Source organism: Salvelinus fontinalis, chromosome 2 (genome assembly GCF_029448725.1).
Source record: "Salvelinus fontinalis isolate EN_2023a chromosome 2, ASM2944872v1, whole genome shotgun sequence".
In the NCBI taxonomy this organism is placed as follows: domain Eukaryota; kingdom Metazoa; phylum Chordata; class Actinopteri; order Salmoniformes; family Salmonidae; genus Salvelinus; species Salvelinus fontinalis.
In genome coordinates, this window is record NC_074666.1 from 6,881,590 (window position 1) to 6,903,696 (window position 22,107).

Here is a 22,107-nt window from a genome sequence, read left to right on the forward strand (position 1 = left end):
GACAGGGGAGAGAGAGACAGGGTTAGTCAGAGTACTGGACAGAGGAGAGAGAGACAGCGTTAGTCAGAGTACTGGACAGGGGAGAGAGAGAGACAGGGTTAGTCAGAGTACTGGACAGAGGAGAGAGAGACAGGGTTAGTTAGAGTACTGGACAGGGGAGAGAGAGAGACAGGGTTAGTCAGAGTACTGGACAGGGGAGAGAGAGACAGCGTTAGTCAGAGTACTGGACAGAGGAGAGAGAGACAGGGTTAGTCAGAGTACTGGACAGGGGAGAGAGAGACAGGGTTAGTCAGAGTACTGGACAGGGGAGAGAGAGACAGCGTTAGTAAGAGTACTGGACAGGGGAGAGAGAGAGACAGGGTTAGTCAGAGTACTGGACAGAGGAGAGAGAGACAGCGTTAGTCAGAGTACTGGACAGAGGAGAGACAGACAGCGTTAGTCAGAGTACTGGACAGAGGAGAGAGAGACAGCGTTAGTCAGAGTACTGGACAGGGGAGAGAGAGAGACAGGGTTAGTCAGAGTACTGGACAGGGGAGAGATAGACAGCGTTAGTCAGAGTACTGGACAGGGGAGAGAGAGAGACAGGGTTAGTCAGAGTACTGGACAGAGGAGAGAGAGACAGCGTTAGTCAGAGTACTGGACAGGGGAGAGAGAGACAGGGTTAGTCGGAGTACTGGACAGGGGAGAGAGAGAGACAGCGTTAGTCAGAGTACTGGACAGAGGAGAGAGAGACAGGGTTAGTCAGAGTACTGGAAAGGGGAGAGAGAGACAGGGTTAGTCAGAGTACTGGACAGAGGAGAGAGAGAGACAGCGTTAGTCAGAGTACTGGACAGGGGAGAGAGAGACAGGGTTAGTCAGAGTACTGGACAGGAGAGAGAGAGACAGCGTTAGTCAGAGTACTGGACAGAGGAGAGAGAGAGACAGCGTTAGTCAGAGTACTGGACAGGGGAGAGAGAGAGACAGCGTTAGTCAGACTACTGGACAGGGGAGAGAGAGACAGGGTTAGTCAGAGTACTGGACAGAGGAGAGAGAGAGACAGCGTTAGTCAGAGTACTGGACAGAGGAGAGAGAGAGACAGCGTTAGTCAGAGTACTGGACAGGGGAGAGAGAGAGACAGCGTTAGTCAGAGTACTGGACAGGGGAGAGAGAGACAGGGTTAGTCAGAGTACTGGACTGGGGAGAGAGAGAGACAGCGTTAGTCAGAGTACTGGACAGGGGAGAGAGAGAGACAGCGTTAGTCAGAGTACTGGACAGAGGAGAGAGAGAGACAGGGTTAGTCAGAGTACTGGACAGGAGAGAGAGAGACAGGGTTAGTCAGAGTACTGGACAGGGGAGAGAGAGAGACAGCGTTAGTCAGAGTACTGGACAGGGGAGAGAGAGAGACAGCGTTAGTCAGAGTACTGGACAGGGGAGAGAGAGACAGGGTTAGTCAGAGTACTGGACAGGGGAGAGAGAGACAGGGTTAGTCAGAGTACTGGACAGGGGAGAGAGAGACAGGGTTAGTCAGAGTACTGGACAGGGGAGAGAGAGAGACAGGGTTAGTCAGAGTACTGGACAGGGGAGAGAGAGACAGCGTTAGTCAGAGTACTGGACTGGGGAGAGAGAGACAGCGTTAGTCAGAGTACTGGACAGGGGAGAGAGAGACAGCATTAGTCAGAGTACTGGACAGGGGAGAGAGAGACAGCATTAGTCAGAGTACTGGACAAGGGAGAGAGAGAGACAGCGTTAGTCAGAGTACTGGACTGGGGAGAGAGAGACAGCGTTAGTCAGAGTACTGGACAGGGGAGAGAGAGAGACAGCGTTAGTCAGAGTACTGGACAGAGGAGAGAGAGACAGCGTTAGTCAGAGTACTGGACAGAGGAGAGAGAGACAGCGTTAGTCAGAGTACTGGACAGAGGAGAGAGAGATAGCGTTAGTCAGAGTACTGGACAGAGGAGAGAGAGAGACAGCGTTAGTCAGAGTACTGGACAGAGGAGAGAGAGACAGCGTTAGTCAGAGTACTGGACAGGGGAGAGAGAGACAGGGTTAGTCAGAGTACTGGACAGAGGAGAGAGAGAGACAGCGTTAGTCAGAGTACTGGACAGAGGAGAGAGAGACAGCGTTAGTCAGAGTACTGGACAGGGGAGAGAGAGACAGGGTTAGTCAGAGTACTGGACAGGGGAGAGAGAGACAGCGTTAGTCAGAGTACTGGACAGGGGAGAGAGAGAGACAGGGTTAGTCAGAGTACTGGACAGGGGAGAGAGAGACAGCGTTAGTCAGAGTACTGGACAGAGGAGAGAGAGAGACAGCGTTAGTCAGAGTACTGGACAGGGGAGAGAGAGAGACAGCGTTAGTCAGAGTACTGGACAGGGGAGAGAGAGAGACAGCGTTAGTCAGAGTACTGGACAGAGGAGAGAGAGACAGGGTTAGTCAGAGTACTGGACAGAGGAGAGAGAGACAGCGTTAGTCAGAGTACTGGACAGGGGAGAGAGAGACAGCGTTAGTCAGAGTACTGGACAGAGGAGAGAGAGACAGCGTTAGTCAGAGTACTGGACAGGGGAGAGAGAGACAGGGTTAGTCAGAGTACTGGACAGAGGAGAGAGAGAGACAGCGTTAGTCAGAGTACTGGACAGAGGAGAGAGAGACAGGGTTAGTCAGAGTACTGGACAGGGGAGAGAGAGAGACAGCGTTAGTCAGAGTACTGGACAGAGGAGAGAGAGACAGCGTTAGTCAGAGTACTGGACAGGGGAGAGAGAGAGACAGCGTTAGTCAGAGTACTGGACAGAGGAGAGAGAGACAGGGTTAGTCAGAGTACTGGACAGAGGAGAGAGAGACAGCGTTAGTCAGAGTACTGGACAGGGGAGAGAGAGAGACAGCGTTAGTCAGAGTACTGGACAGAGGAGAGAGAGACAGCATTAGTCAGAGTACTGGACAGGGGAGAGAGAGACAGGGTTAGTCAGAGTACTGGACAGGGGAGAGAGAGAGACAGCGTTAGTCAGAGTACTGGACTGGGGAGAGAGAGACAGCGTTAGTCAGAGTACTGGACAGGGGAGAGAGAGAGACAGCGTTAGTCAGAGTACTGGACAGAGGAGAGAGAGACAGCGTTAGTCAGAGTACTGGACAGAGGAGAGAGAGACAGCGTTAGTCAGAGTACTGGACAGGGGAGAGAGAGACAGCGTTAGTCAGAGTACTAGACAGGGGAGAGAGAGACAGGGTTAGTCAGAGTACTGGACAGGGGAGAGAGAGAGACAGCGTTAGTCAGAGTACTGGACAGGGGAGAGAGAGACAGGGTTAGTCAGAGTACTGGACAGGGGAGAGAGAGACAGGGTTAGTCAGAGTACTGGACAGGGGAGAGAGAGAGACAGCGTTAGTCAGAGTACTGGACAGGGGAGAGAGAGACAGCGTTAGTCAGAGTACTGGACAGGGGAGAGAGAGACAGGGTTAGTCAGAGTACTGGAAAGGGGAGAGAGAGAGACAGGGTTAGTCAGAGTACTGGACAGGGGAGAGAGAGAGACAGCGTTAGTCAGAGTACTGGACAGGGGAGAGAGAGACAGGGTTAGTCAGAGTACTGGACAGGGGAGAGAGAGAGACAGGGTTAGTCAGAGTACTGGACAGGGGAGAGAGAGAGACAGCGTTAGTCAGAGTACTGGACAGAGGAGAGAGAGACAGCATTAGTCAGAGTACTGGACAGGGGAGAGAGAGACAGCATTAGTCAGAGTACTGGACAGAGGAGAGAGAGAGACAGGGTTAGTCAGAGTACTGGACAGGGGAGAGAGAGACAGCGTTAGTCAGAGTACTGGACAGGGGAGAGAGAGAGACAGCGTTAGTCAAAGTACTGGACAGAGGAGAGAGAGACAGCGTTAGTCAGAGTACTGGACAGAGGAGAGAGAGACAGGGTTAGTCAGAGTACTGGACAGAGGAGAGAGAGACAGTGTTAGTCAGAGTACTGGACAGGGGAGTGAGAGACAGGGTTAGTCAGAGTACTGGACAGGGGAGAGAGAGAGACAGGGTTAGTCAGAGTACTGGACAGGGGAGAGAGAGAGACAGCGTTAGTCAGAGTACTGGACAGAGGAGAGAGAGAGACAGCGTTAGTCAGAGTACTGGACAGAGGAGAGAGAGACAGCGTTAGTCAGAGTACTGGACAGGGGAGAGAGAGAGACAGCGTTAGTCAGAGTACTAGACAGAGGAGAGAGAGACAGGGTTAGTCAGAGTACTGGACAGGGGGGAGAGAGAGACAGGGTTAGTCAGAGTACTGGACAGGGGAGAGAGAGAGAGAGGGTTAAGTCAGAGTACTATGTCCCCATGTCAGACAGTACTGTACTCTATGTGAGTCACAGAGTACAGTGACTCACATGATGTCCCAGTCCAGTTCCACCATCTCCACCTCCTCCATCAGGCGCAGCACGCGCCGCTTGAAGTTGGCCTGGAACCGCACGTCATCCTCGAAGATCAGCGCCTTGTCCATCTGCTGGTCTACCATCTAAGAGGGGGAGTGAGAGAACATCTAGTTTAAATAAGCTCTAATTACAGACCACAGAGGAATTTCTACTTTACTGAACGAGCCAATTAGGCTCCTACTGACATGGCCCTCCAGGACCCATGTCCCAAGATGTGTGTGTGTGTGTGTGTGTGTGTGTGTGTGTGTGTGTGTGTGTGTGTGTGTGTGTGTGTGTGTGTGTGTGTGTGTGTGTTCCTCACCTCCTTCCAGATGTAGTAATGACTCAGGAAGCATCCCACCTCTCCTTTTGTCAGGGTACGGCGAGAGAACGGGTCATAGTAACCAGGCAGAATGTCCACTCCTAGGATCTTTATATCACTGCTGTTCAGAGCTCTGCAGGACACACAGACATCATAGTCTCCAGCTTTCGCTTATGCCAACTCTCTCTAAACCTCCCTCAGAGCCATCGCTATGCCAAGCTTTGCATCCTCACCTAGCCTGGATATCCAGACTGAATTCAACTCTGTTTAGTGAAACGTTGCATAATTGAGTCAGGATTCGCAGGCTAATTCTCACCCTCCATCTATGGCGTCCACCACCTTGACATCTATCTCCAGCTCATTGAGAGAATACAGCATCCTGTCTCTACGGTCCTGACGACGACGCAGGTTGATCAGGTACACCTACAGCACGGGACAGCCAGGGTCAGAGGTCAGGGGTCAACTCAGAGACACAGTGATCCATAGATTGTGTATGCATATCAGAGGGGTTGGGTCAAAAGCAGAAGACAAATGTCTATCCTGTATGAACTAATAAAGTATATCTTATCTTATATTGAGTGTAAGAGATCATAATACCATTATAAACTGGGTGGTTCGAGCCCTGGGTGCTGATTGGCTGACAGCCGTGTTATAGCAGACCGTATACCACACCCCGTCGGGCGTCATCTATGTATAATAATTTTACCACTACCTACTGTACATGTACAATTTACCCCAACTAATCTGTACCCCCGCACATTGACTTGGTACCGGTACACCCTGTATATATCCGCATTATTGTTATTTTATTATTTAACTATTTATTACATTTTTTACTAGTTTATTTAGTAAATATTTTATTAACTCTATTTTTTGAACTGCATTATTGGTAAAGGGCTTGTAAGTAATCACTTCACGGTAAGGTCTACACCTGTTCTCAGCGCATGTGACAAATAAAATGTGATTTGATTTGATTTAAATAGCCGACAGCAGTGTTCCAAGCCACTGCTACTTATTTCATCTATTCAGGTATGTTATCAGGAGTTTGGGCTCCTGGCCTTTGTCTCACCTCATCGAAGCCCATGAGGTCTCTCTGTTTGGGGAAAAGGCTCACGTATTTGGAGGGGGCCATGGGGGGGCCATCGACTGGGGGAAGAACATAGAGACGTGGTATTGTTACCGTTATTACCTAGTTATTACACATCTATTACTGTTAGACACCGACTCTTAAATAACTTTAGAATTATGTAAAAAACGACCAAATAAGGTTTCTTACTGGTGGCCTCCAGGATGAGATGGCTGAAGCTGATGCTGTCGTCCTCTATGGTGTGGTGAGGCTTGGCTGGGGCGTTCAGGTAACCATACCTCACCTTGTTACACAGGTACATCTGCACCTCTGGAAACACACAGAACAATCAACTCTGTTATTAAACAGTCTACATGGCCTCGACGTGCCAGCAACATGTGAACGTAATCAGCTAGCCTTTTATACAAGGAACACATTGATTGCACCCCTGCAGCAATTAGGGATGTGGATGTTTACGATAACACGTTATTAGACTAAGTGTGTGTGCACGTGACTGAATGTGTGTGCACGTGACTGAATGTGTGTGCATTATAATGTACATGCTGTACTGTAGACCCCTACCTGAGACGCGGCAGGAGAAGGCGAAGACGATGATGTCATCGAAGGGCCAGGAGTAGTCCTGGTGAGGGGGGTGGAAGGCCAGCTTCTTCATGCCCGTCTTCCTCATGTCCAGCAGGAAGGTAGAGTGGACCATGGGCACCGGGTAGCAGCCCAGCCGGTGGCGCTGTCTGGTGGGGAAATACTCAGCTGTACGCCGGTAGTAACCCTGGGAACAGACACACAAGGTACTGGAAATTAGCAGAAGCTAAGGTGCGATGCCGCAACGTATCTGACTGTTTGTACATTATATGTGTCAGTGTTTTAATTGCATCTGTCCCCGTGTAAATGAATGATTGAAATGAAAACAATATGGTATTTTACCGCACTTATACAAACCAACTTTCCATTTCACACAATCGTGCCAAACCCCACTGTGCCTACCCATCGTGCCACCCAAAACCCATCGTGCCTACCCAAAACCCACTGTGCCTACCCAAAACCCACTGTGCCTACCCATCGTGCCACCCAAAACCCATCGTGCCTACCCAAAACCCACTGTGCCTACCCAAAACCCACTGTGCCTACCCATCGTGCCTACCCAAAACCCATCGTGCCTACCCATCGCGCCTACCCAAAACCCACTGTGCCCACCCATCGTGCCTACCCAAAACCCACTGTGCCTACCCACCTACCCACTGTGCCTACCCATCGTGCCTACCCAAAACCCACTGGGCCTACCCATCGTGCCTACCCAAAAGCCACCGTGCTGGCGTGGATCTTTACTGTCTTACTTGGGGAGTGATCCCGCACCAGTAGTTGGAGTAGGCTCCCTGAGAGTCCAGCATGGGGGCCACAACAGACTTGTTCTCTGCTATCAGAAGGTTCAGCGTCTCTGGGTTGGTCAGGATGTTGTCTGTGTCAGCATACTGGAGGAGACAGAGTTGTAATAATATTACTCATTAGATATTTCATGCTATGGCTCTGGACAGAGTGTGTGATTGTTGAGAGTGTTTAGTGGAGATCAAGGGCACAGACAGAGATGGTCGACGGATGACACGGTGTGTTTAGTGGGTAGATCTGATGTTACTTGTAGGCCAGAGGACAGAGTAGATATGATTCTACTTGTAGGCCAGAGGACAGAGTAGACATGATGCTACTTGTAGGCCAGAGGACAGAGTAGACATGATGCTACTTGTAGGCCAGAGGACAGAGTAGATATGATGCTACTTGTAGGCCAGAGGACAGAGTAGATATGATGCTACTTGTAGGCCAGAGGACAGAGTAGACATGATTCTACTTGTAGGCCAGAGGACAGAGTAGACATGATGCTACTTGTAGGCCAGAGGACAGAGTAGACATGATGCTACTTGTAGGCCAGAGTAGACATGATGCTACTTGTAGGCCAGAGGACAGAGTAGACATGTGACTGTACCAGTATGTAGTCAGCCCAGCGTGTCTTGGCGAAGTTGAGAGCAGCCTGTTTAAGTTTCATCAGGTATTCATATCTGCCGTTGCTCCAGTATTTAGGCCCCATCTCTCCTGGGTAGGACCTGTAGAGCAATGGAGGGAGTCAGAACGAGACACACACACACACCAACCGACACGTACACACACACAGACAAGCACACACACCAACCAACACACACCAACCGACACGTACACACACACACCAATCAACACACACCAACCGACACACACCAACCGACACACACCAACCGACACACACACAGACCAACAGACACAGACCAACAGACACACAAGCAGAGGCATGCTACAGTATCATTCCTGCATTGCTTTGAGGTACTTAGAGAAAATGACCTCAGGTCCGGTAGTACTGTGTATCAGCAGGGTCTGTAAACACCAAACATTTATTTAAGGCTCTCTTTTCTATTCACCATGTGCTTTAAAGTTACATTGTGTCAAAAATAATAGTTGAGGCACAGCTGTAGGCTACTGCTACTACTGTCTGGATGTTCAGGTAAGCTAATAGAGTTTATACAAATGAGCTGATGTTCAGGGGTTTTTCAGAGGTAATCAACTGTGTCAACACACACGTACAGGCATGCATACTTCTAGAAGAAAACATCATCATTCTGAACACAACTCAAACTTACGTAGGATGCTCCATGGGCCTCCATTCCACGTAGTGATAAAACTGTTGCATGACTGTCAGCCATTCTCTCAGAACAGCTGTAGTGTTGTCAGCATTGTGATCTGTCGCTGCCCTGCGGACATGGGGACATAGAGACACTGTCTGACACGGGGACATAGAGACACTGTCTGACACGGGGACAGAGACACACTGTCTGACACGGGAACATAGACACACTGTCTGACATGGGGACATAGACACACTGTCTGACACGGGGACATAGACACACTGTCTGACACGGGGACAGAGACACACTGTCTGACATGGGGACAGAGACACTGTCTGACACGGGGACAGAGACACACTGTCTGACACGGGGACATAGACACACTGTCTGACACGGGGACATAGACACACTGTCTGACACGGGGACATAGACACACTGTCTGACACGGGGACATAGACACACTGTCTGACACGGGAACATAGACACACTGTCTGACACGGGAACATAGACACACTGTCTGACACGGGGACATAGAGACACTGTCTAACACGGGAACATAGACACACTGTCTGACATGGGGACATAGACACACTGTCTGACATGGGGACAGAGACACACTGTCTGACATGGGGACATAGAGACACTGTCTGACATGGGGACATAGAGACACTGTCTGACATGGGGACATAGAGACACTGTCTGACATGGGGACATAGAGACACTGTCTGACATGGGGACATAGAGACACTGTCTGACATGGGGACATAGAGACACTGTCTGACATGGGGACAGAGACACACTGTCTGACATGGGGACAGAGACACACTGTCTGACATGGGGACATAGAGACACTGTCTGACATGGGGACATAGAGACACTGTCTGACATGGGGACATAGAGACACTGTCTGACATGGGGACATAGAGACACTGTCTGACATGGGGACATAGAGACACTGTCTGACATGGGGACAGAGACACACTGTCTGACATGGGGACATAGAGACACTGTCTGACATGGGGACATAGAGACACTGTCTGACATGGGGACAGAGACACACTGTCTGACATGGGGACAGAGACACACTGTCTGACACGGGGACAGAGACACACTGTCTGACACGGGGACAGAGACACACTGTCTGACACGGGGACAGAGACACTGTCTGACACGGGGACAGAGACACTGTCTGACACGGGGACATAGACACACTGTCTGACACGGGGACATAGACACACTGTCTGACACGGGGACATAGACACACTGTCTGACACGGGGACATAGACACACTGTCTGACACGGGGACATAGACACACTGTCTGACACGGGGACATAGACACACTGTCTGACACGGGGACATAGAGACACTGTCTGACACGGGGACATAGACACACTGTCTGACACGGGGACATAGAGACACTGTCTGACACGGGGACATAGACACACTGTCTGACACGGGGACATAGACACACTGTCTGACACGGGGACATAGAGACACTGTCTGACACTGGGACATAGAGACACTGACACGGGGACATAGAGACACTGTCTGACACGGGGACATAGAGACACTGTCTGACACGGGGACATAGACACACTGTCTGACACGGGGACATAGACACACTGTCTGACACGGGGACAGAGACACACTGTCTGACACGGGGACAGAGACACTGTCTGACACGGGGACAGAGACACTGTCTGACACCGGGACATAGACACACTGTCTGACACGGGGACATAGACACACTGTCTGACACGGGGACATAGACACACTGTCTGACACGGGGACATAGACACACTGTCTGACACGGGGACATAGACACACTGTCTGACACGGGGACATAGACACACTGTCTGACACGGGGACATAGAGACACTGTCTGACACGGGGACATAGACACACTGTCTGACACGGGGACATAGAGACACTGTCTGACACGGGGACATAGACACACTGTCTGACACGGGGACATAGACACACTGTCTGACACGGGGACATAGACACACTGTCTGACACGGGGACATAGACACACTGTCTGACACGGGGACATAGAGACACTGTCTGACACAGGGACATAGAGACACTGTCTGACACGGGGACATAGAGACACTGTCTGACACGGGGACATAGACACACTGTCTGACACGGGGACATAGACACACTGTCTGACACGGGGACATAGACACACTGTCTGACACGGGGACATAGAGACACTGTCTGACACAGGGACATAGAGACACTGTCTGACACAGGGACATAGAGACACTGTCTGACACGGGGACATAGACACACTGTCTGACACGGGGACATAGAGACATTGTCTGACACGGGGACATAGACACACTGTCTGACACGGGGACATAGAGACACTGTCTGACACGGGGACATAGAGACACTGTCTGACACGGGGACATAGAGACACTGTCTGACACGGGGACATAGAGACACTGTCTGACACGGGGACATAGACACACTGTCTGACACGGGGACATAGACACACTGTCTGACACGGGGACATAGAGACACTGTCTGACACAGGGACATAGAGACACTGTCTGACACGGGGACATAGAGACACTGTCTGACACGGGGACATAGAGACACTGTCTGACACGGGGACACAGACACACTGTCTGACACGGGGTTATTGACAGACTGTCTGACATGGGGACATAGAGACACTGTCTGACATGGGGACATAGAGACACTGTCTGACACTGGGACATAGAGACACTGACACGGGGACATAGAGACACTGTCTGACACGGGGACATAGAGACACTGTCTGACACGGGGACATAGACACACTGTCTGACACGGGGACATAGACACACTGTCTGACACGGGGACATAGAGACACTGTCTGACACGGGGACATAGACACACTGTCTGACACGGGGACATAGAGACACTGTCTGACACGGGGACATAGAGACACTGTCTGACACGGGGACATAGACACACTGTCTGACACGGGGACATAGACACACTGTCTGACACGGGGACATAGAGACACTGTCTGACACGGGGACATAGACACACTGTCTGACACGGGGACATAGAGACACTGTCTGACACAGGGACATAGAGACACTGTCTGACACGGGGACATAGACACACTGTCTGACACGGGGACATAGAGACATTGTCTGACACGGGGACATAGACACACTGTCTGACACGGGGACATAGAGACACTGTCTGACACGGGGACATAGAGACACTGTCTGACACGGGGACATAGAGACACTGTCTGACACGGGGACATAGAGACACTGTCTGACACGGGGACATAGACACACTGTCTGACACGGGGACATAGAGACACTGTCTGACACAGGGACATAGAGACACTGTCTGACACGGGGACATAGAGACACTGTCTGACACGGGGACATAGAGACACTGTCTGACACGGGGACACAGACACACTGTCTGACACGGGGTTATTGACAGACTGTCTGACATGGGGACATAGAGACACTGTCTGACATGGGGACATAGAGACACTGTCTGACATGGGGACATAGAGACACTGTCTGATATGAGGACATAGAGACACTGTCTGACACGGGGACATAGAGACACTGTCTGACACGGGGACATAGAGACACTGTCTGACACAGGGACATAGAGACACTGTCTGACACGGGGACATAGAGACACTGTCTGACACGGGGACATAGACACACTGTCTGACACGGGGACATAGACACACTGTCTGACACGGGGACATAGACACACTGTCTGACACGGGGACATAGACACACTGTCTGACACGGGGACATAGAGACACTGTCTGACACGGGGACATAGACACACTGTCTGACACGGGGTTATTGACAGACTGTCTGACATGGGGACATAGAGACACTGTCTGACATGGGGACATAGAGACACTGTCTGACATGGGGACATAGAGACACACTGTCTGACATGGGGACATAGAGACACACTGTCTGACATGGGGACATAGAGACACTGTCTGACACGGGGATATAGAGACACTGTCTGACACGGGGACATAGAGACACTGTCTGACACGGGGACATAGAGACACTGTCTGACACGGGGACATAGAGACACTGTCTGACACGGGGACATAGAGACACTGTCTGACACGGGGACATAGACACACTGTCTGACACGGGGACATAGACACACTGTCTGACATGGGGACATAGACAAACTGTCTGACACGGGGACATAGAGACACTGTCTGACACGGGGACATAGAGACACTGTCTGACACGGGGACATAGAGACACTGTCTGACATGGGGACATAGAGACACTGTCTGACACGGGGACATAGAGACACTGTCTGACACGGGGACATAGAGACACTGTCTGACACGGGGACATAGACACACTGTCTGACACGGGGACATAGACAAACTGTCTGACACGGGGACATAGAGACACTGTCTGACACGGGGACATAGAGACACTGTCTGACACGGGGACATAGAGACACTGTCTGACACGGGGACATAGACACACTGTCTGACACGGGGACATAGAGACACTGTCTGACACGGGGACATAGACACACTGTCTGACACGGGGACATAGACACACTGTCTGACACGGGGACATAGAGACACTGTCTGACACGGGGACATAGAGACACTGTCTGACACGGGGACATAGAGACACTGTCTGACACGGGGACAGAGACACTGTCTGACACGGGGACATAGAGACACTGTCTGACACGGGGACATAGAGACACTGTCTGATATGGGGACATAGAGACACTGTCTGATGTGGGGACATAGACACACTGCCTGACGTGGGGACATAGAGACACTGTCTGACGTGGGGACATAGAGACACTGTCTGACGTGGGGACATAGAGACACTGTCTGACGTGGGGACATAGAGACACTGTCTGACATGGGGACATAGAGACACTGTCTGACGTGGGGACATAGACACACTGCCTGACGTGGGGACATAGAGACACTGTCTGACGTGGGGACATAGAGACACTGTCTGACGTGGGGACATAGAGACACTGTCTGACGTGGGGACATAGAGACACTGTCTGACATGGGGACATAGAGACACTGTCTGACATGGGGACATAGAGACACTGTCTGACATGGGGACATAGACACACTGTCTGACATGGGGACATAGACACACTGTCTGACATGGGGACAGAGACACTGTCTGACATGGGGACAGAGACACTGTCTGACATGGGGACAGAGACACTGTCTGACATGGGGACAGAGACACTGTCTGACATGGGGACATAGACACACTGTCTGACATGGGGACATAGGCACACTGTCTGACATGGGGACATAGGCACACTGTCTGACATGGGGACATAGGCACACTGTCTGACATGGGGACAGAGACACTGTCTGACATGGGGACAGAGACACTGTCTGACATGGGGACAGAGACACTGTCTGACATGGGGACAGAGAGACACTGTCTGACATGGGGACATAGAGACACTGTCTGACATGGGGACATAGAGACACTGTCTGACATGGGGACATAGAGACACTGTCTGACATGGGGACATAGAGACACTGTCTGACATGGGGACATAGACACACTGTCTGACATGGGGACATAGACACACTGTCTGACATGGGGACATAGACACACTGTCTGACATGGGGACATAGACACACTGTCTGACATGGGGACAGAGACACTGTCTGACATGGGGACATAGAGACACTGTCTGACATGGGGACATAGAGACACTGTCTGACATGGGGACAGAGACACTGTCTGACATGGGGACATAGAGACACTGTCTGACATGGGGACATAGAGACACTGTCTGACATGGGGACATAGAGACACTGTCTGACATGGGGACATAGAGACACTGTCTGACATGGGGACATAGAGACACTGTCTGACATGGGGACATAGAGACACTGTCTGACATGGGGACAGAGACACTGTCTGACATGGGGACAGAGACACTGTCTGACATGGGGACAGAGACACTGTCTGACATGGGGACATAGAGACACTGTCTGACATGGGGACATAGAGACACTGTCTGACATGGGGACATAGACACACTGTCTGACATGGGGACATAGACACACTGTCTGACACGGGGACATAGAGACACTGTCTGACATGGGGACATAGAGACACTGTCTGACATGGGGACATAGAGACACTGTCTGACATGGGGACAGAGACACTGTCTGACATGGGGACAGAGACACTGTCTGACATGGGGACATAGAGACACTGTCTGACATGGGGACATAGAGACACTGTCTGACATGGGGACATAGAGACACTGTCTGACATGGGGACAGAGACACTGTCTGACATGGGGACAGAGACACTGTCTGACATGGGGACAGAGACACTGTCTGACATGGGGACATAGAGACACTGTCTGACATGGGGACATAGAGACACTGTCTGACATGGGGACATAGAGACACTGTCTGACATGGGGACATAGAGACACTGTCTGACATGGGGACATAGACACTGTCTGACATGGGGACATAGAGACACTGTCTGACATGGGGACATAGAGACACTGTCTGACATGGGGACATAGAGACACTGTCTGACATGGGGACATAGACACACTGTCTGACATGGGGACATAGACACACTGTCTGACATGGGGACATAGACACACTGTCAGGCACTAGCATATAGTCGGTATAACGTATGAACCACTTGGTCTGACTTACGTGCAGGCAACCACACCACAACTAGGAAATGAAATAATTTGCAAGACACTGCAAATCAGACCAACCAAATTGGTCCTACATGTTACACATGCAATGGAGAAAATAATACAATAATCAATATGCAGAGGAGATCCCTAATAAGTAAGGACTCCCTATGAAATGCAGAACCGGAAATCACAAGTGGAATCCGTGGAAATAAGCCTATTCTCTGTGTAAAGCATCCAGTAGCCTAACATGCAGACTGTAGCATAAAGCAGGGTGTCCCAACCCACTCCTTGGCCCCAGGACTTTTCACATTTTTTGGTTTTAACCCTAAACTGGCATACCTGATTCAATTAGGCAACTAATAATCAAGCCTTTGACTAATTTAATCAGGTGTGCCCATTGCCAAGGGAGGTAGGGGTTCTGAGGCTGCTGCAGCACCCCCTGAAAATTTGTTTTGTTTAAAAAAATATATATATATATACACTGCTCAAAAAAATAAAGGGAACACTTCAACAACACAATGTAACTCCAAGTCAATCACACTTATGTGAAATCAAACTGTCCACTTAGGAAGCAACACTGATTGACAATAAATTTCACATGCTGTTGTGCAAATGGAATAGACAAAAGGTGGAAATTATAGGCAATTAGCAAGACACCCCGCAAAACAGGAGTGATTCTGCAGGTGGTGACCACAGACCACTTCTCAGTTCCTATGTTTCCTGGCTGATGTTTTGGTCACTTTTGAATGCTGGCGGTGCTCTCACTCTAGTGGTAGCATGAGACGGAGTCTACAACCCACACAAGTGGCTCAGGTAGTGCAGTTCATCCAGGATGGCACATCAATGCGAACTGTGGCAAAAAGGTTTGCTGTGTCTGTCAGCGTAGTGTCCAGAGCATGCAGAAGCTACCAGGAGACAGGCCAGTACATCAGGAGACATGGAGGAGGCCGTAGGAGGGCAACAACCCAGCAGCAGGACCGCTACCTCCGCCTTTGTGCAAGGAGTTGCACTACCAGAGCCCTTTGTGTGGGTTGTAGACTCCATCTCATGCTACCACTAGAGTGAGAGCACCGCCAGCATTCAAAAGTGACCAAAACATCAGCCAGGAAACATAGGAACTGAAAAGTGGTCTGTGGTCACCACCTGCAGAATCACTCCTGTTTTGGGGGGTGTCTTGCTAATTGCCTATAATTTCCACCTTTTGTCTATTCCATTTGCACAACAGCATGTGAAATTTATTGTCAATCAGTGTTGCTTCCTAAGTGGACAGTTTGATTTATATATATATATATATATATATATATACTGCTCAAAAAAATAAAGGGAACACTTAAACAACACAATGTACCTCCAAGTCAATCACACTTCTGTGAAATCAAACTGTATATATATATATATATAGATATATATATATATATATATATATACTGTACCTGCCAAAAGTTTGGACACACCTACTCATTCCAAGGTTTTTCTTCATTTTGGCTATTTTCTACATTGTAGAATAATAGTGAAGACATTGAATGAGTCGGTGTGTCCAAACTTTTGACTGGTACTGTTTATAAAATATAAAAAAGTCACAAAAGTAATGCACTGAGTCTTTACTAGGATTAGCGGACCGAGAGACATTTGTAGCGGGAAAAATTACTTTTTTCAGCATCTCTGCTTTGGCAAAAAGGTAGATGTATAATTAAGAACAGTATCTGGCAGGATTCAATAGTTGATCTTGTAAGAGTTGTTGTCCTGTACCTTTTCTCTGTGACTGTCATTCTAATGGAATCAGAAAGAACAATCCCCTGTCCATTTCTCTGTGACTGTCATTCTAATGGAATCCAGAAAGAACAATCCCCTGTCCATTTCTCTGTGACTGTCATTCTAATGGAATCCAGAAAGAACAATCCCCTGTCCATTTCTCTGTGACTGTCATTCTAATGGAATCCAGAAAGAACAATCCCCTGTCCATTTCTCTGTGACTGTCATTCTAATGGAATCAGAAAGAACAATCCCCTGTCCATTTCTCTGTGACTGTCATTCTAATGGAATCAGAAAGAACAATCCCCTGTCCATTTCTCTGTGACTGTCATTCTAATGGAATCCAGAAAGAACAATCCCCTGTCCATTTCTCTGTGACTGTCATTCTAATGGAATCCAGAAAGAACAATGCCCTGTCCTTTTCTCTGTGACTGTCATTCTAATGGAATCCAGAAAGAACAATCCCCTGTCCTTTTCTCTGTGACTGTCATTCTAATGGAATCCAGAAAGAACAATCCCCTGTCCATTTCTCTGTGACTGTCATTCTAATGGAATCCAGAAAGAACAATGTCCTGTCCTTTTCTCTGTGACTGTCATTCTAATGGAATCCAGAAAGAACAATACCCTGTCCTTTTCTCTGTGACTGTCATTCTAATGGAATCCAGAAAGAACAATGCCCTGTCCTTTTCTCTGTGACTGTCATTCTAATGGAATCCAGAAAAAACAATGCCCTGTCCTTTTCTCTGTGACTGTCATTCTAATGGAATCCAGAAAGAACAATCCCCTGTCCATTTCTCTGTGACTGTCATTCTAATGGAATCCAGAAAGAACAATGCCCTGTCCATTTCTCTGTGACTGTCATTCTAATGGAATCCAGAAAGAACAATGCCCTGTCCTTTTCTCTGTGACTGTCATTCTAATGGAATCCAGAAAGAACAATGCCCTGTCCTTTTCTCTGTGACTGTCATTCTAATGGAATCCAGAAAGAACAAACCCCTGTCCTTTTCTCTGTGACTGTCATTCTAATGGAATCCAGAAAGAACAATCCCCTGTCCTTTTCTCTGTGACTGTCATTCTAATAGAATCCAGAAAGAACAAACCCCTGTCCTCAAACATTTAGCTTATCAGCAAAGACACAAAACATCCACACCAAATTAAATATTTTTCTTGATCAAATAACATGGAAAACAACCACTTTTTGTGCAGTATTAATTTACCATCCTTACAAACCACTTAATGTAAATGTACATGACTGTATTGTACATAGGCTGGTCATCTAGGTGTGTACCTGTAGACTTTCTATCACCGTGACAAAAAACAATGACCAATACAGTATTGAGTACATTGAGACATCAAGTGGTATGTGATGATGTGGCTCAGTTGGTAGCGCATGGTACTTGCAATGCTAGGGTTGTGGGTTCAATTCCCACATGGGACCAGTACAGTATGAACTCAGTACTGAAAATTGCCCTGGATAAGAGCGTCTATGGAAAAAGGAATGAAAATACTAGTTCAGTTTCAACATAGAAATAAATTGAATTTCCAAAGTACTTCAAGAAACTGGAAAACATATATCCAGCAAGGAAAGCCTGGCGTAAAGTACATGTTACTGTGAAAATCATATAATTGCATAATACAATGGCCTAAAATGTTACTTCATTAACTCTGCATTGGAGAAAAAATAAGAAAGCATAATTAGAGTACCCTATAGAAGCTGAAGGATTTTATTTTGTTGGGAGGTCAATGGTTCTAACGGGATTGGGTAGGAGAGCTTTTCTTAATCTAATCCAAATGCGATTGATCGCCCACGAGTTTGATAAAAATGACATTTTAACAAATAGCGGCCAGGGAAAGAGCGCTGGCAGGACGTCTGCCACCTACCAAACAGAAATGCGTGCTTTGGGATAGTTCAGTCTCTCCAATGCTCCGAGGTAGTACGGCAAGGAATGCGCCGCGTTCCGAGCAATGATCGCAATAACAACCGTTGGCGACTGCATTTTCGATTCTTCTGGATATTTCTCCTCCGAAAAGTAACATTCTGATCTAGAAACGAAGGCCCCTAAAACTAAAACCCAAAGAAACATGGTGGATGTAGCAGTCCAAGCTACTGCACGTAGCTACAGCTCCCAGTCCGCGTCAGCAATAAGGAAAAAGGGGTTTTCCTCAATTTTAAACCCCCCTCAAGATGAATCTCTTTCCTTGGCAAAATCCGACGAGTGTCGGTGGAAGGTTTTAAATTACAACTTCCGCACCAAAAGCCGTGTGAGAAAATTGTATCACCGGCATGTTACAATGTAATTATTTGCTCATAGTAGGCTACTATTTGCGCACATTTTAACGGGCCTTTAAAGGAATTGATAACCTACTGCTTGCTGGTGTGCATTTAAACATGTAGAAAAAGTAGTTTTGGTTTATGAGCGATTAGTGTCATCCCAGTTATCGACGGCGACATTTTTTTCTGGTCCTATCAAGACCGGTTGTCTTTTTGGTGTGCAGTCAGGACCAACCTTGATTTCAAGTCCAAGGACATAGATTTTTGGTTAGGGACAATCTTCAGTTGGCTCCTCTTTCCTATATTAAGTGGCTTGAAAAGGTATTATTGAGATATAATGTTTATTTCATTGAGAATGTATGCGCAACTGAAATTTGGCCATAAAATCAATGACTGAAAAATATATATTTTGAACCTCTATAAATAACGTATTTTTAACATCCGCAAAATACATATTTTCACCTTTCATTCAGCACATAAATGCACCCGATGTCAACGTTGCTTACTGGGATTCTAACAACCGTATTAAAGCTTGGCTACGGCTACTCAACACACAATGTTTGAAAATTAAATATTTAACAACCAAATAGTGGTCATAACCTAAACAATACACACTTCTGATAGTCTATGAGGGAGAAATTAAGTTTACAAACTTCAAACAATATTTGCTTCCCGTCAATATCAACCTATTGCCTGAAGAGGGAGGCATTGAGTTTACATTCCAAACGCAGTTATTCAATGAACAGTTAGTTATTCAAGGGCAGGAAGAGAGACCACAAGCAGCACTGAAATAGGGTATAATCAGGAAAGAAAACAGAGCCAGAGAGTGAAAGAGAGACAGAAAGAAAGAGAAAGAGAGATTGGCATGGCACAGGTCAGAGGAGAAGAAGAGAAGTATAAATATGACAGGAATCCAAACAGAATTCAGGGAGCTTTTGGAGGGTCTCGATTCAATCAATGAGCCAGCCACAGCAATGTCAGGGGGACAATCAGTTTTTGCCTTGCTCTCTGGACAGGGGATCAAGAAGGGTAAAGGGACATCTATTCATGACACCCTGTCACACCCCCTGACCCCCATGACCCTGCTGGCCAGTTTCCCAGCACCCTCTGCAGCTGCAGGTCTGGGAGAGTTCAATAACTTTTACAGGCTGGGTTAAAGGTGAGAGGTGAAGGGTCAGTGGCGTGGTGGGGTGGCAGGGTGTGCAGAGAGGGCCAACAGGTTCACAGCCGAGCTAGATGGAGACTTTAGAGAGAGACTAAATATTTATTCAGTGAATGGACACAGACAAACGTGCTCTCTCACACATACACACACGTGACACATAGTGGGGGGTCTGACAGCCAGGGGCCCCACTGACACATACCCCCCCTCCCCCGGAAGCGGTCACTGTCTATCTATCTACCACCACCAATCTCCTTCTCTCTCTTTTGTTCCCCAAGTCACAATCCCTCCGGGGGCCCCAGTCGTGACACTCTGAAAATCCTGCGGAACCTTTATTGCCGTGGCGATAATCAATAACCGCGTTCCCACACTGACGTCTCAGAGCCTGCTGGGTCAATAACTGTCGCTCACACTCCCACGGTTGGCACTTACATTCTTACTCAGCAGCCTTTTAGCAGAGGCCAGAGTAGTGTGTGTGTGTGTGTGTGTGTGTGTGTGTGTGTGTGTGTGTGTGTGTGTGTGTGTGTGTGTGTGTGTGTGTGTGTGTGTGTGTGTGTGTGTGTGTGTGTGTGTGTGTGAGAGAGAGGAGAGGAGAGCGTAGAAATGCTCATTTGTCTAGTTCTCTCCCCATCACAGCTCCACCTTTCCCCCACTCTGCTTGCTTGTTGTATTTGGAAGGCATATGGTTTTATTGGAGAACACAAACACCAGACAACACCTAGTTCTTTTGTTTCTCTCTCTCTCTCCCCCTCTCTCTCACACATGCACACACAACAGCTTGCCCACTTCATGACCATAGAGATCAATCTTTACCTCCACAACAATGGAAGTCACTAAAGAGTTAATGGAGAAGATGCTTTACCACACCCAGGAGTCACATGCAAAACACACACACACACACACACACACACACACACACACACACACACACACACACACACACACACACACACACACACACACACACACACACACACACACACTTCAGGACAGCCTGGTCTCATAGACTAGACATAACATAGTAAACATAATTCTGGGAAAATCTAATTAGTATGATGTTACGTATGGTGTGGTTACATGCTGTAAGACAGATGGTTAATAAAGGCAAAAACGAAACGTAGGGTGGTTGGTCGGGGTGGATGCGTGGGCATATAATGCAAACATCTAGCAACCCAAAGGTTGCGAGTTTGAATCTCATCACGGACAACTTTAGCATCTTAGCTACTTTGCGACTACGTAGCCTGTTAGCTAACACTAACCGTAACCCTTTAACCTAACACCTAAACTTAACCCTAACCTTAACCCTGACCCCTGACCCTAACCCCTAGCCAGGCTAACATAAGCCAGATAGCTAACGTTTTGCAAATACGTAACGTATTGTACGTTTACAAATTTGTAACATATCATACGAATGGGTGAAGGACATCGACAAATGAATACATACCATATGAAATGCTACATATCATACTAAATGGGGTGTCTGGGATTTATGTACAGAATAATCATATATAATTTTATTCATCACATGCGCCGAATACAACAGGTACAACCTTATAGTGAAATGCTTACTAGCAAGCCCTTAACAAGCCCTTAACCAACAATGCAGTTTTATGAAAATACATTTTAAAAAGTAAGTAATAAAAGTAACAAATAATTAAAGAGCAGCAGTAAAATAACAATAGCGAGGCTAAATAGAGGGGGTACTGGTACAGAGTCAATGTGCGGGGGCACCGGTTAGTCGAGGTAAATAAGGTAATATGTACATGTAGGTAGAGTTATTGAAGTGACTATGCATAGATAATAACAGAGAGTAGCAGCAGTGTA

At 48.1% G+C, this 22,107-nt stretch overlaps 1 protein-coding gene across 1 annotated transcript in view; it reads right to left on the reverse strand.

Annotated features, from left to right (window-relative positions):
* Positions 1-19,312, reverse strand: part of LOC129810955 (procollagen galactosyltransferase 2-like) — a 33,551-nt gene extending 14,239 nt beyond the window's left edge. The window contains exons 1-10 of the mRNA XM_055861987.1: positions 18,731-19,312; positions 8,419-8,529; positions 7,737-7,854; positions 7,096-7,230; positions 6,326-6,530; positions 5,954-6,073; positions 5,747-5,823; positions 4,994-5,100; positions 4,678-4,810; positions 4,332-4,459 (exon numbers count right to left, since the gene is read on the reverse strand). Coding sequence (XP_055717962.1) covers positions 4,332-4,459; positions 4,678-4,810; positions 4,994-5,100; positions 5,747-5,823; positions 5,954-6,073; positions 6,326-6,530; positions 7,096-7,230; positions 7,737-7,854; positions 8,419-8,529; positions 18,731-18,933 — 1,337 coding nt within the window. The 5' untranslated portion in view covers positions 18,934-19,312. The remainder of the gene's footprint in view (positions 1-4,331; positions 4,460-4,677; positions 4,811-4,993; positions 5,101-5,746; positions 5,824-5,953; positions 6,074-6,325; positions 6,531-7,095; positions 7,231-7,736; positions 7,855-8,418; positions 8,530-18,730) is intronic.
* Between the last annotated feature and the right edge of the window lie 2,795 nt (positions 19,313-22,107).